Source organism: Protomyctophum bolini, assembly GCF_963924005.1.
Source record: "Protomyctophum bolini genome assembly, chromosome: 16".
NCBI classification, from domain to species: Eukaryota; Metazoa; Chordata; class Actinopteri; order Myctophiformes; family Myctophidae; genus Protomyctophum; species Protomyctophum bolini.
In genome coordinates this window covers 13,496,612-13,510,419 of record NC_137877.1, presented here as the reverse complement: position 1 = coordinate 13,510,419, position 13,808 = coordinate 13,496,612, and the positions used below count along the sequence as shown (strand labels likewise).

General features: G+C 46.1%; 1 protein-coding gene and 1 long non-coding RNA gene across 6 annotated transcripts in view; one reads left to right on the top strand and one right to left on the bottom strand.

Moving 5' to 3' along the window:
• LOC308331010 overlaps positions 1-13,808 on the top strand; it is a 302,214-nt gene that overhangs the window by 13,415 nt on the left and 274,991 nt on the right. The window lies entirely within an intron of this gene.
• The window catches only part of parp4 (poly (ADP-ribose) polymerase family, member 4), a 34,128-nt gene that overhangs the window by 5,651 nt on the left and 14,669 nt on the right, over positions 1-13,808 (bottom strand). For 3 of the 5 annotated variants that reach the window (XM_080785060.1, XM_080785062.1, XM_080785063.1), the window contains exons 20-35: positions 13,488-13,619; positions 12,658-12,744; positions 12,139-12,303; positions 11,154-11,197; positions 10,603-10,684; positions 10,223-10,360; positions 9,596-9,628; positions 9,286-9,451; positions 8,491-8,561; positions 7,686-7,873; positions 7,373-7,472; positions 5,835-6,005; positions 4,799-4,879; positions 4,502-4,582; positions 2,940-3,035; positions 357-2,542 (exon numbers count right to left, since the gene is read on the bottom strand). In XM_080785060.1, the coding sequence (XP_080641186.1) occupies positions 357-2,542; positions 2,940-3,035; positions 4,502-4,582; positions 4,799-4,879; positions 5,835-6,005; positions 7,373-7,472; positions 7,686-7,873; positions 8,491-8,561; positions 9,286-9,451; positions 9,596-9,628; positions 10,223-10,360; positions 10,603-10,684; positions 11,154-11,197; positions 12,139-12,303; positions 12,658-12,744; positions 13,488-13,619 (3,821 nt within the window). Of the gene's footprint in view, positions 1-356; positions 2,543-2,939; positions 3,036-4,501; positions 4,583-4,798; positions 4,880-5,834; positions 6,006-7,372; positions 7,473-7,685; positions 7,874-8,490; positions 8,562-9,285; positions 9,485-9,595; positions 9,629-10,222; positions 10,361-10,602; positions 10,685-11,153; positions 11,198-12,138; positions 12,304-12,657; positions 12,745-13,487; positions 13,620-13,808 lie in introns of all 5 variants that reach the window. The other 2 variants (XM_080785061.1, XM_080785064.1) reach the window with 1 other exon arrangement.

Below are 13,808 nucleotides of genomic sequence, written 5' to 3'. Positions count from 1 at the left end.
CCGAATTGAACTGAATTTATGTGATTGGTTAGCCGATTTGTGGGGTCAAAAGCTGAATATAGGAGGGGCTAGCGGCCCTCAAAAATCACACGGGTGTGAAGTGAGGGGCGCTCTTATCATCATCATCTCATTCCGGCCAATTACAATCTGTGTCCTCACCTTCATCTTCAATGTTTGTGTTATGCAATGCTGGTTTACTTGCACTCAAATCTGGCCATTCATCATCAACAGCATTTAATGTTTGTGTTAGGACAAAGTTTGTGTTTACACGCACACTAAAAGCTGGACATAGGAGGGGCTAGCGCCCCTCATCATCAACAACAACAATAATAATAGAAATGCCCCTGGGAACTCACCTAGGTGCTACTCTGAAGGTCTGTCTGAAGGTACCAGAATCAGCCATTTGGTGTCGAATGCTTCGTGACGCACACAGGGAATCTAGAGTGATTTGTGGAGCACTCTTAGGAGCCAGAGTGGCAATGGGTTGTGGAGCTCCCTTACCAGATGGAGGGATATGGAAATGTGGAGCTCCCATACCAGATGGAGGGATATGGGGTTGTGGAGCTCCCATAGCAGATGGAGGGATATGGGGTTGTGGAGCTCCCATACCAGATGGAGGGATATGGGGTTGTGGAGCTCCCATACCAGATGGAGGGATATGGAAATGTGGAGCTCCCATAGCAGATGGAGGGATATGGAAATGTGGAGCTCCCATAGCAGATGGAGGGATATGGGGTTGTGGAGCACCCATGGAGCACAGTGAGAGCTCCATGGATGCTGGAGGGTCTGCTACTATGACGGAGGCTCTGCGTTCAGGTACGATGGTGTGCATCACACTAGCTATAGCTTTAACCGCTCCTGGGAAATAGTTAAAGCTTAGAATGTTAGACCTGGCAGGAACAGCAGGGGATCTGCTAGTAGCCCCAGTCTGGAGTGAAGCGACGGGGGGAGGCGGTGAAGAGACTCCAAATAAGCCACCGTGACCTGAGGCTGAATAGTTAGACCTGGCAGGAGCAGCAAGAGGAGTAGGAGGATGATGTCTTCTAAATCGCGGCGATCCCATCATAACTGGTGCTTCAGGTGCTTCTCCGAAGGTGTGACCTAGCTCCCCCACGCCCAAACACGGCAACTCTGCAGGCGCCGACTCACAAATGGCATGAAAAGCCACCTTGTCTGGTTTCCGCCGTAGTGGAACACGACGGTTGACACGACGGTGGTCGTGGTCCACCGAGGCAGGACCAGGCCCTGCAGGCTGGCATTCAACCAGGCAGGCTGGTTGAATGCTTAGATTTTCTGGAGCACCCCAACCAAAGAGTTGTGGAGCAGCACCCAGTAGTGGTGGTGGTGGTGGACGAGCACCCATAGCTCCTGGTGGTGGAGGAGCACCCATAGCGCCTGGTGGTGGAGGAGCACCCATAGCGCCTGGTGGTGGAGGAGCACCCCAACCAGCACCCCAACCAAAGAGTTGTGGAGCAGCACCCAGTAGTGGTGGTGGTGGTGGTGGACGAGCACCCATAGCTCCTGGTGGTGGAGCAGCACCCAGTAGTGGTGGTGGACGAGCACCCATAGCTCCTGGTGGTGGAGGAGCACCCATAGCGCCTGGTGGTGGAGGAGCACCCCAACCAGCACCCCAACCAAAGAGTTGTGGAGCAGCACCCAGTAGTGGTGGTGGTGGTGGACGAGCACCCATAGCTCCTGGTGGTGGAGGAGCACCCATAGCGCCTGGTGGTGGAGGAGCACCCATAGCTCCTGGTGGTGGAGGAGCACCCATAGCTCCTGGTGGTGGAGGAGCACCCATAGCGCCTGGTGGTGGAGGAGCACCCATAGCGCCTGGTGGTGGAGGAGCACCCATAGCAGAGCCTAGCAGAGCACCCCCCCTCGCACATTTGCGAGCGATTTTCAATCGCAATCCCATAGGCGTGGGGTGGTAGGGTGGTGGTGGTGGTGGTGGTGGAGGAGCACCCATAGCAGAGCAGATTGTCTGGGCCCGGCCCAGACATGACTCTCCTGCATCGCCGTCAGTCTGGAGAGATTCGTCTCTGGTAGATCTGGTATGTCTCATTATCTTAACTGGTACATCAACAACGTCATCCTCATCCTCATAACCAATCTCATAATCCAGATCCTGGATCCTGAATGAGGTGGCAAAATCCATTTCCACCATGTTGCCCATGTCCATGTCCTCTTCCTCCTCTGCAGAAGACGAGGAAGAACTGCTCAAGTTCTCCTCTGCACGAGACAAAGATCTGCTGCAAACCCAGCGCGACTTCGCATGCATCGTGTGTTTCATCTCCTCTTTCAGTGATTCCTCCTCAGATTCAGATTCAGATTCAGATTCAGATACATCAGATACCTCGGAGTATGTGAGGTTCAGGAAGAGGTCCTCCTCTGCACGAGACAAGGTCTTGTACAAGTCCTCCTCTTCCTCCGGCTTCAGTGCCTCCTCCTCGGAATATGTGAGGTACGGGAGGAAGTCCACGTCTTCTTCTGAGACCAACTTGTGAACGTCGGTGAAGTGCTCCTCCTGTGGCCGCTCTGAATCCTGGAATAGAGCGTGAGACAAGCAGGCAGCGTCAGTTCTCTGCCCAAAAGGTAGAGAATTGCGATCTACCTGTAGATCACAAAGGCTGTGCAGGTAGACCACATGACATGCCCCTAGAAATTTATATATATATATATAAATAAATAAAACGAAATATTTTTGGCCACTTGAATTAAGGTGACTTGACTTGATTATCATAAAAAAGTGCTCAAAGAAACAATGCAATACTTTGTTTTCAATAGTGTTGCACAAATATTCCACTGCTGAAAAATGGGGACAGCCCTACGCAGGCTTATTTGCAAACCTTTTGTAAAATGTGTGTGCGTGCGTGCATGCGTGTGTGCGTGCTCAAGCGCGCTGAAGGAACGCTATGTGTTATGTAGTGTACGTGACAAACCCTCTCCTCGACGGCCACAAAGCTGGTGAACTGAGACAAGATGGAGTACTCTTTACTGAGCTCAACGATGAAGGACTTCAGCTCTGCTTTCTTCTCCTGATGAACCAGAGCAGAGATACAGCAGAGTAGATCATACATCATGTTGAACCAGAGGAGAGATACAGCAGAGTAGATCATACATCATGATGAACCAGAGGAGAGATACAGCAGAGTAGATCATACATCATGATGAACCAGAGCAGAGATACAGCAGAGTAGATCATACATCATGATGAACCAGAGCAGAGATACAGCAGAGTAGATCATACATCATGGTGAACCAGAGTAGATCATACATCATGGTGAACCAGAGCAGAGATACTGCAGAGTAGATCATACATCATGGTGAACCAGAACAGAGATACAGCAGAGTAGATCATACATCATGGTGAACCAGAGCAGAGATACAGCAGAGTAGATCATACATCATGGTGAACCAGAGCAGAGATACAGCAGAGTAGATCATACATCATGGTGAACCAGAACAGAGATACAGCAGAGTAGATCATACATCATGGTGAACCAGAGCAGAGATACAGCAGAGTAGATCATACATCATGGTGAACCAGAGCAGAGATAGAGCAGAGTAGATCATACATCATGGTGAACCAGAGCAGAGATACTGCAGAGTAGATCATACATCATGGTGAACCAGAGCAGAGATACAGCAGAGTAGATCATACATCATGGTGAACCAGAGTAGATCATACATCATGGTGAACCAGAGCGGAGATACAGCAGAGTAGATCATACATCATGGTGAACCAGAGCGGAGATACAGTAGAGCATGGCCGTGGGAAGATATTTGCAGGGGGGTGCGCCAAATGCTCGTGCACGCGCCTCTTCACGCGGAAAAGTGGCTTTTACTTACCCTCTCCACACGCATGTGCAAACTGACACAGGCAATTTACAAGAATAATGTGCAGATACTGTGATACAGCATATTTATTAGGCCTAGTAACAGAAATCTGTTTTGCTTAAAATTATTATTATTTTCCCCCTCCTGTCCGAGGGGGGGCTGTGCCTGGGTGAGGGGGTGCTTAAATGATCCATTATCCATTTAAGGGTAAGAATATACTATTCTACTACACAGCCACAACACAACACAGTGGAAAGCTCTATCCAGCCCTGAAAGTTTTACTACAAGTTCCCTACTAAAGTTTAAAGCTGGCCTAAAATCATGGCTGTATGATGGAACTTCTCTGTTCTATTTAGTGTACAGTGCTCAAACATATTAATTTCAAGAGAGCGTGTACAAATGGGGTTCCATGTGTACACTCTCAAGAGTTACACATCCGTACGGGGCCATTTGGAACCCACTCAAGGACACTTTGAGACCCACTGGGTGTAGCAGAGTGTTTCCAGTGAGCCAACACCAACATGCAACGATATCAGCAGCAACACACACGCGCAAGCACACACTCGCACACACACTTACTTCTCACGTCACGTTTCACAAAGACACACACACACACACACACACACACACACACACACACACACACACACACACACACACACACCTCATGTTCAGCTTGGCTGGAGCCCAGGTTTCCATCTTCATAATCCTTGATGAGCGCTCTGGCTGTGAGTTTGTGGAGGAACTGCACACATGAACATAAACACATGATCATCAATCATCCTTGTCATCTCACACAGGGGACAATCTTTACTCAGGTCAGTGTTGTGAGTTGAGTGTTGTTGTAGATCTGCCGTTACCACTATTTGACATACAAAAAAGTATATTGGGTTTAAGTGGTTAATGTGTGTGTGTGTGTGTGTGTGTGTGTGTGTGTGTGTGTGTGCGCGCGCGTGCTCACTGTGCCCTTGGTCTTCTGCAGTTCGCTGGTGGACACCATGGTGTTAATCTCCTGACCACTCAGATGACCATGGAGAGAAGCCTTCAAAGACAAACACACTGTTAGAGGGTTTACCTAGTCACTGATCCGCACGCATGCACGCACTTAACCCATTAAGACAGATTCTACAAATGTCTTCTAGATCCTAACAGTTTTCTGAAAAACCTATGTTTCTATCAATGGTGCTCAGACTATTTCACGGCAAGGAGCCCCAAAAGTATATATTCTGGGCGCCTGCTGGCCTAGCGGTCCAGGCACATGCCACATATAGGCTCTGGCCTGACAGCGCGTTGCGTGTTCGACCTTTGCTGCATGTCTCTCCCCTTCTCTCTCTCCATCTTTCCTGTCCGTCTTCAGGCCAAAAAGCCCCCCCAAAAAAAGAAAAAATTCAACAGCTAAAGTTTAAAATGTAAAAAAAAAACACCGCTCATCTGTGAAAAAACGTAAGTGAGGTGCTGGAGTCACAAAGGGAAATGAGAAAAACAAAGGGAAGCTCTGCACACTCAGATCTGCGCACAAAGTATTTATTTTGCGAGCTTTCGATCTACTGAACTTCTTCATGCCTGAAGACCTTCATGCCTGAAGAAGGTCAGTAGACCGAAAGCTTGCAAATTAAATACTTTGATTGTGCGCAGATCTGAGTGTGCGGAACAGCTAAAGTTTAAAAATAACGGTTAAAGGGCCTGGGCTGTGGCTCAGCGGTCCAGGCACCTTGGCTGGTAATCCAGTCTGTGTCAGTGTGCCGTGGGTTCGACTCCCTTTACTGCATGTCACTCCCCCACCTCTCTCCCCCATTTCCTGTCAGTCTCTCTATAAAAAAATATAAAATAAAAGGCGAAAGCCACAAAAAAACCATTTAAAAATAACGGTTAAAGTGGTTTCAAAGCTATAAGGCGACACAGATCTAAGATATAAGATATAAGGTGTTCTCGGGTCTAAGCGGGGGAAAGGAGTGAGTGAGTGGTGTACTGTACAGTACGTACAGTACATACGGTACCTGTGTGCAGTGTGGCACGAAGCCATAGACCAGGGTGTGGCGGTCATTGAAGAGGGCATGAAGCTGCGCTGGGGCCTGAACAGCAGGGGGCGCCGTGGGGTCGAAGCGCTGCCACTTCACTGACACCGAGCTGCAGCCCGGAGACGCCATGCTCCTCACCTGAGACGACACCTGGCAGACAGGCAGGCAGGCAGGCAGGCAGGCAGGCAGGCAGACAGACAGACAGACAGACAGACAGGCAGACAGACAGGCAGACAGACAGACAGGCAAGCAGACAGACAGACAGACAGGCAGGCAGGCAGGCAGGCAGGCAGGCAGACAGGCAGACAGACAGACAGGCAGGCAGACAGACAGACAGACAGACAGACAGACAGACAGACAGACAGGCAGGCAGGCAGGCAGACAGGCAGGCAGGCAGGCAGACAGACAGACAGACAGACAGACAGACAGACAGACAGACAGACAGACAGACAGACAGACAGACAGACAGACAGACAGACAGACAGACAGACAGACAGGCAGGCAGACAGACAGACAGACAGACAGACAGAAAAAAATGTAAAAATACATTTTCTTCCGTAAGATAATTCAAAAAGTGAAACTTTCATATATTCTCAAGTCACTGTGCATAAAGTGAAGTATTTAAAACCTTTTTTTTTGTTTTTAATCTTGATGATTATGGCATACAGCTCATGAAAATAAAAAAATCCTATCTCAAAATATTAGAATATTAACGAGAAATGTCGACCATCTGAAAAGAATATTAACATTGTGTGCCCAGGTGTCTCCAGACGTCTTTATAATAATACACAATACACATCTTTTTAACTTTTTTAAATCTTTGGACTTTTTAAATCATCCAAAAAAGGCTGGGTACTCTACTGAACTCTAATGAATAAATCTATGGGTATATTTTGTGTTAAAAAATCATCCAAATAACATGGGGCACTCCACGTCGCTATTCTGAAAGAATACAAGGGCACACAATGTGTTAATGTATGCAGTTAATACTTGGTCTGGGCTACTTTTGAACAAATTATTTCATCAATGGGGCGTGGCATGGAGGTGATCAGCCTTTGTCACTGTTGAGGTGTTATGGAAGTCCAGGTTTGCTTTGATAGCAGCAGTTTCTGCTGTCAAAATATGATTACCCAGTAAAAAAACACTTTGTGTTTGAAATAGACACTCGTGTGATTTGGGGCCGTACGGATGAATACTAAATGAATATCAACATCCTAATGCTGTCCAATAATTAGATAGGGGGTGGGGGGGGTTTAACTTATGACAGGCAGTTTATGCTGTCAAAATATGACTCCCCACTGTCCCAGTAAAAAAAAACATTTGTGTTTGAAATAGACAATCGTGCTTTCTAAGGTGTGATTTGGGGCCGTACGGATGTATACTAAAAGAATATCAACATCCTAATGCTGTCCAATAATTAGGGAGGGGGGTGAAATCATGACGGGCAGTTTCAATGTTTGAAATAGACCCTCATTCCAGGCGTCTTACTGGTAGTAAATGTACACGGTGTGTCTCACCTTCGCTGACCAGGTGTGTTTGGTTTTTGTGTCAAAGAATTCATAGGCTCCTCCCCCAGCCTGGGCCAGGGCTCTCAGCATGTGCCGATTGGCTGTCGGGCTGAAGGGACAAAACATGCATGAATATACATTAACCCATTCTGGGCGGGAACCCCTTTTGGTGTTAGCATTATGTCATGCTTTAGCTATTGAAAAATAGCAGATCTACAAGCTCATGGCACGCCACCGAGTGGCGCGCTACGAGCTTGTAGGTCTGCTATTTTTTTTTTTATCGCAGAACGACTGACATAGAAACATGGCTTTTTCAGATGACCTGAGGCCGCAGGTGAACAGACGGCTGTGGCTCATGGCGTCTCTGACGAGGCTCAAGGTGAGGTCCGGGTTCTGGACGTGGCCGTCGGACAGCAGCAGCAGGTTCCTGAGGCCGCGCGACGGGGGCAGCAGGCTCAGGGCCCTCAAGGGCCTCCACAGCTCAGTGCTGCCCCCTACTGGAGGGTGGGACTGGGAGAGGGAGGAACGGCGGAATTGCTTACTAATTATTCAAATTAACCCTCTAAGACCCAGCGTTGCTTTTTAGCAACAATTTTAATTTAATTAATTACTAAACTCATTGCAATGCCATTTCAATGCCATTGGTCATGATATTTGCATATAAACACCCCCCACAGAGGCTGAAATTCACACAAATAAAAAATGTCTGGACTCTGTGCGATTTTGAACATTTTTTAACCTAAGACTTTTGACCTTTACCCTAATAAAAGTAGGTAAAATAATTGTAATATATGTTTTTTTGTGATCATTAGAATGTCTAGAACATGTTTTATTCATTATTGTGAAAGATATCCCCCAAATGTAAATTATTAATGTATTATATTATTATATAATTATTATATAATAATATAAATTTTTCATCAAACTTTTATTCTTTATTATTTTTAACATCTTTTTTAGTCTTACTCCTAGTAGTACAAAGTAGTAGTAAGGTTGAAATCTATTTTTTGCAAGTAGAAATTAATGCGGGTGTTAGAGGGTTTAACAGCCTACTTCATCATACACACGTAAAATAAACTACTGTTAAGTAACTTTCCACCAGGCCTCATCTGTCCCTCAAACCTCACCTGGATGAAGCTCCTAGCGGCGCGGTACGAGACCTCACCATCCTGGGCAGCGAGGAAGGCATCTTTGTGTTCTGGAAGACACAACCATTCAGTATATATTAAAATTAATTTCCCGTTTGCGGTACAATTAAAGCCACATAAATGGATATCCTACTAATATCCTACTTTTCTTTCTTGCCTTGATCTCCTAACCCCCTCCTTCTTCCTCCCTGTCTTTGTTTTGTTGGAAAATAACATGATGGGAACCATGCACAAAAACTAATTTCACCCACCTTTCAATCAACTGTGATGTGACAATAAAGATGATTCTGATTCGAAAAGCATTACTTTGCAATGGATGAAAGGAGCCAAATTCTTCCAATAGAACCAATGTAGTTATTATTTAGCCACAAGAGCTCTTACAGTATTAAAACTTTTCATTGATTAAATGCAGGCCACTTTCAACCTGTCTATTTTGGACATCCTCAAATATTTTCACAAGAGCCCGGAATATCCGGCCTACAAGGCTCACAAACAACGCACTAAATCACTAAACAATCACTACACCCACTTCTACGCTGACCTGTGCCAAAGAGGATGACCTTGACCTTCCATCACTACTACACCCACTCCCACGCTGACCTGTGCCAAGGAGGATGACCTTGACCTTCCATCACTACTACACCCACTCCCACGCTGACCTGTGCCAAAGAGGATGACCTTGACCTTCCATCACTACACCCACTCCCACGCTGACCTGTGCCAAAGAGGATGACCTTGACCTTCCATCACTACTACACCCACTCCCACGCTGACCTGTGCCAAAGAGGATGACGTTGACCTTCCAGCGGCGCGATGAGCCGCAGAGCTCTGAGAGGAGCTTCAGGGCGACGGCCCTGGCGTTACGAAGGGCTTCTCCCCGCATGGACTCGGACGAGTCCAGCAGGAGCACCACCTCCTCCTCGTCAGCTGAAGAGGACACCTCAAAGTCAGGGTAGAAGACCAGCATGGAGGCCTGGGTGGAAGAGGAGAGTCAAGGACTATTAGAGGACACCTTAAAGTCTGGGTAGAAGTCCAGCATGGAGGCCTGGGTGGAGGAGGAGAGTCAAGGACTATTAGAGGACACCTTAAAGTCTGGGTAGAAGACCAGCATGGAGGCCTGGGTGGAGGAGGAGAGACTCCTCAAGTCAAGATATTTGATTTATGGATCGCATTTCATTTGAAATCTACTCAGCCAGCCGCTTTCCACCAGGCGTCAAAGATTATTACAAAAAAAACGATCTGCAAGCTCACAACGCGTTGTGAGCAAGCTCACCGGGAGAATCTAGCCGCAGCTGCGCGACATGAGACTAATTAATTAGAACGACAGAGAGAGAGAGAGAGAGAGAGAGAGAGGAGTGTGTGTGTGTGTGTGTGTGTGTGTGTGTGTGTGTGTGTGTGTGTACGGCTATGCGTCAATTTAACAAAGGTGCAGACGATCAGAAATCAGCAGAGAGTGATCGACGTTTGCGCTACTGTATGCCGAATTGAAGTGGACTCGGTCCTAGACTTTTTTTTCTCTCCCTGGAAATAACAACGTCTGGGTTTCCGAGGCTAATGGAGCTTAAACTGGGCAAATGAAAACAATCGACCAGACAGAATGACAGGTCATCAAATGGTGAGACAGCATAAGTGGACAGATGCTGAGACACAGAGAGAGACAGAGGCAGACACAGAAAGTGAGATAGATAAAAGTAAGGACAGACAGACACACCTGGCTGTCTTTGTCAGGGTGATTCTCCACCCACATCCTGGGCAAGTGGATCTGAGACAGCTTGATTGACAGCTGGAAGCCGTCTGGACCCAGAGCCTCTCCTGGTACCACACTCACCACCGCCTTACAGGCTGTTTTCTACGCGCACACGCACACGCACGCACACACACAGTTAGTTAGCATATTCACAATAATGAAAAGTAGGGAGTCCGCAGCCAAATACATGACATGAAAAAGGTTGTGAACCACTGATACTGAAACATTTCAGAAAACTGTCATGATTTAGAAGATATTTGTAGAATCAGTTGTCAGGTCTAAAGTGGTTAAAATGTACAGATGGTAAATGATAACGACGAATCACTTCTAGTAACTAGTCTTACCTTGATTCTGACTTTGTGAGTGTCACACTTGAGGCTGGTGATTTCATTGGGCATGTCGATGGACAAGTCCAGGGAGAACTCACTGACGCGACACACACACACACACACACACACACACACACACACACACACACACACACACACACATTTGGGCCTTGTGCTCAAAGCGTCACAGTCACTTTAATGGTGCAATAAAGCCATCTGTCGCATTGGAGTCCTCAGTGTACAAGCGTTTTCTTTATTTTTATTCTGTATAGTGTATACTATATTTCAAAGCTCCCACCTTTTTAACGCATTGTATGTTTTGGACGCTATAGTAGCCGAGCAAATCAGCTATTTTGACCTAACACAAATATTAAATGACATTGACTGAATGGAGAATTTACGTCATACAGTATGTTTCTGAGCAAATTGACATGTTCATGATGATGTACGATGATAAGAGCGTGATTTTCTTTTTATATACTGTATACAGTACATTATATAAAATATTTTTCAGATATACCTATTGATAAGATTAAACAGACAACAAACATAAAAGCATAACTCACCCCTTAGTATCCAGGTCAGTCATACACACCTTCTTGACAGTAGCCTGTTAATACAAATAATTATGGGTTGTGCTGTATTGGTATATATGAGGTTATCTTGATTAGTATATTTTGAGGCCAATACTTTGAGGCCAAAATTCCTTGGTAACAACAGTATTAGCATTATTATAAAGTAATAAGTACAGTAACTATAGTTACTCTTGGGAGGGAGTTTTTTTTTTTACTATTTAAAAAAAAACCTTGTAAAATAGTTCAAATAGCCGATCTACAAGCTCACAATGTCTCGATGTACAGTTGAACTATTTTAAAATCTTTTTCAAAATAGTAAAATTAGTTTAGTTTAGTTATAAGGGATATGGGTGGCGCAAGATGGAGCCTATATTATTACCACTGTTGAGTAACGTTTCCCATCACAGCTCACCTGGGTGGTCTGGTTGAGATGGAGCCTATATTATTACCATTGTTGAGTAACGTTCCCCATCACAGCTCACCTGGGTGGTCTGGTTGAGATGGAGCCTATATTATTACCATTGTTGAGTAACGTTCCCCATCACAGCTCACCTGGGTGGTCTGGTTGAGATGGAGCCTATATTATTACCATTGTTGAGTAACGTTTCCCCATCACAGCTCACCTGGGTGGTCTGGTTGAGATGGAGCCTATATTATTACCATTGTTGAGTAACGTTTCCCCATCACAGCTCACCTGGGTGGTCTGGTTGAGATGGAGCCTATATTATTACCATTGTTGAGTAACGTTTCCCCATCACAGCTCACCTGGGTGGTCTGGTTGAGATGGAGCCTATATTATTACCATTGTTGAGTAACGTTTCCCATCACAGCTCACCTGGGTGGTCTGGTTGAGATGGAGCCTATATTATTACCATTGTTGAGTAACGTTCCCCATCACAGCTCACCTGGGTGGTCTGGTTGAGATGGAGCCTATATTATTACCATTGTTGAGTAACGTTTCCCCATCACAGCTCACCTGGGTGGTCTGGTTGAGCGCGGCGCTCTCCTGCCACGGCGCCACGCTGCCGGGCAGGGAGAAAACGATCCGTCCGTCGCGCACGATGAGCTCTGAGACGAACGTGACCTTGATCAGGACGGTGGCGCCGGCCGGCAGGTTCCCCACGCTGATGGTGAACACGTCCTGCATGCGTGGCGGTCACACGGAGATATCATTCACTGTACATTATGTACGTGTACATTATTACATGCGTGGCGGTCACACGGAGATATCATTCACTGTACATTATGTACGTGTACATTATTACATGCGTGGCGGTCACACGGAGATATCATTCACTGTACATTATGTACGTGTACATTATTACATGCGTGGCGGTCACACGGAGATATCATTCACTGTACATTATTGACACATGCTGACGTTGCATTTTGAACACAAGACGTCAAAAATAGATCTTCCTGTAACCACAAATCAACAGAAATAGTGTGTGTGTGTGTGTGTGTGTGTGTGTGTGTGTGTTATGAGCAGACATACAGGGGCGTCTTGGTCCATAAGGTAAGCTCCATGACCTTTGGCCACAGCCTGCTTGTACTCCTTGCGTGCCTGTTCCTTCTCTTTCACCTAAAAAACCCCACAAAACCCACAAATAACAACACACAACTCAGTCAGTCCTGAATGGATGGGGCTTTGTTGAGGGTCTGTTTGGTGTACAACACTAAAATAGGGTTCATTTGGTTACACTTGTTAACTCTCCGAGTTATACATGGTCTCTGTCGGGTGGAAACCTCATACAGTATACTGTATGTACAAGCCTGTTACCTTTCAGGATTCAAATTAAAAAATTGCGAAAGTAGCAGATGGATAAGCTCAAAACACGTTGGTTCGCGACATGTTACGATCTTGCGGATCTGCTACTGTTGGTGCTTTTGTGTGACGAAAAAATAAAAGAATAAAAGTTTAAATATGGAGATAAGGTCATCTATTTCGTTGCCCGGCAGCAACAAAATAGATAAATGGAGGATTGGTCCTGAGGGCCCCCTCACCCCCACCTTTACTGTACATAATATTTATTTTGATTTCTACCTGTTTATATGATGTTTTTGCACAGTACTGTATATTTGTCATATGAAGGACCCCAATGGAAACAAGCCATTGGCGTTCTTGGGTTTTAAATCCTCTTAGCTGACCATACTTTCCCGTGCTTTTTTTCCCTGCAAACTGTTAATAAAGTATTTATTATCGAAAAATCTTTGGGAGATTTTCTGTGAATGTAATGCCGAGGAACGCACATGGTGGCCACAGAAACGTCTCTGGAATCAATAAAAAAAATAAAAAATAAACATTGTTAGGGAAACACAGCTGACCTGTCCCACCACATGTTTCCCGTTGATGAACGCCTCAAATCCACACACAGCGGCGCAGTCGTCCAAAGGGAACACATACTTGGCCTCGATGGGTACAGAGCTCTGATTGGTGTACTTCTGGAAGATGATGACCTGGCAGCCAATAGGGAAAAGGGTTACTTAAAAACGTGTTCAGTAACAGGTGTCTCCTCGTGTCTTGGGGGCGGCAGTGGCTCAGACGTAGAGTGGCCGGTAGAGCGGCCGGATGACAACCGTGAGGTTCCCAGTTCGATGCTCAGAGTTAGTGTCATTTAGCAAGACTCTGAACCCCTAATTGCTCCC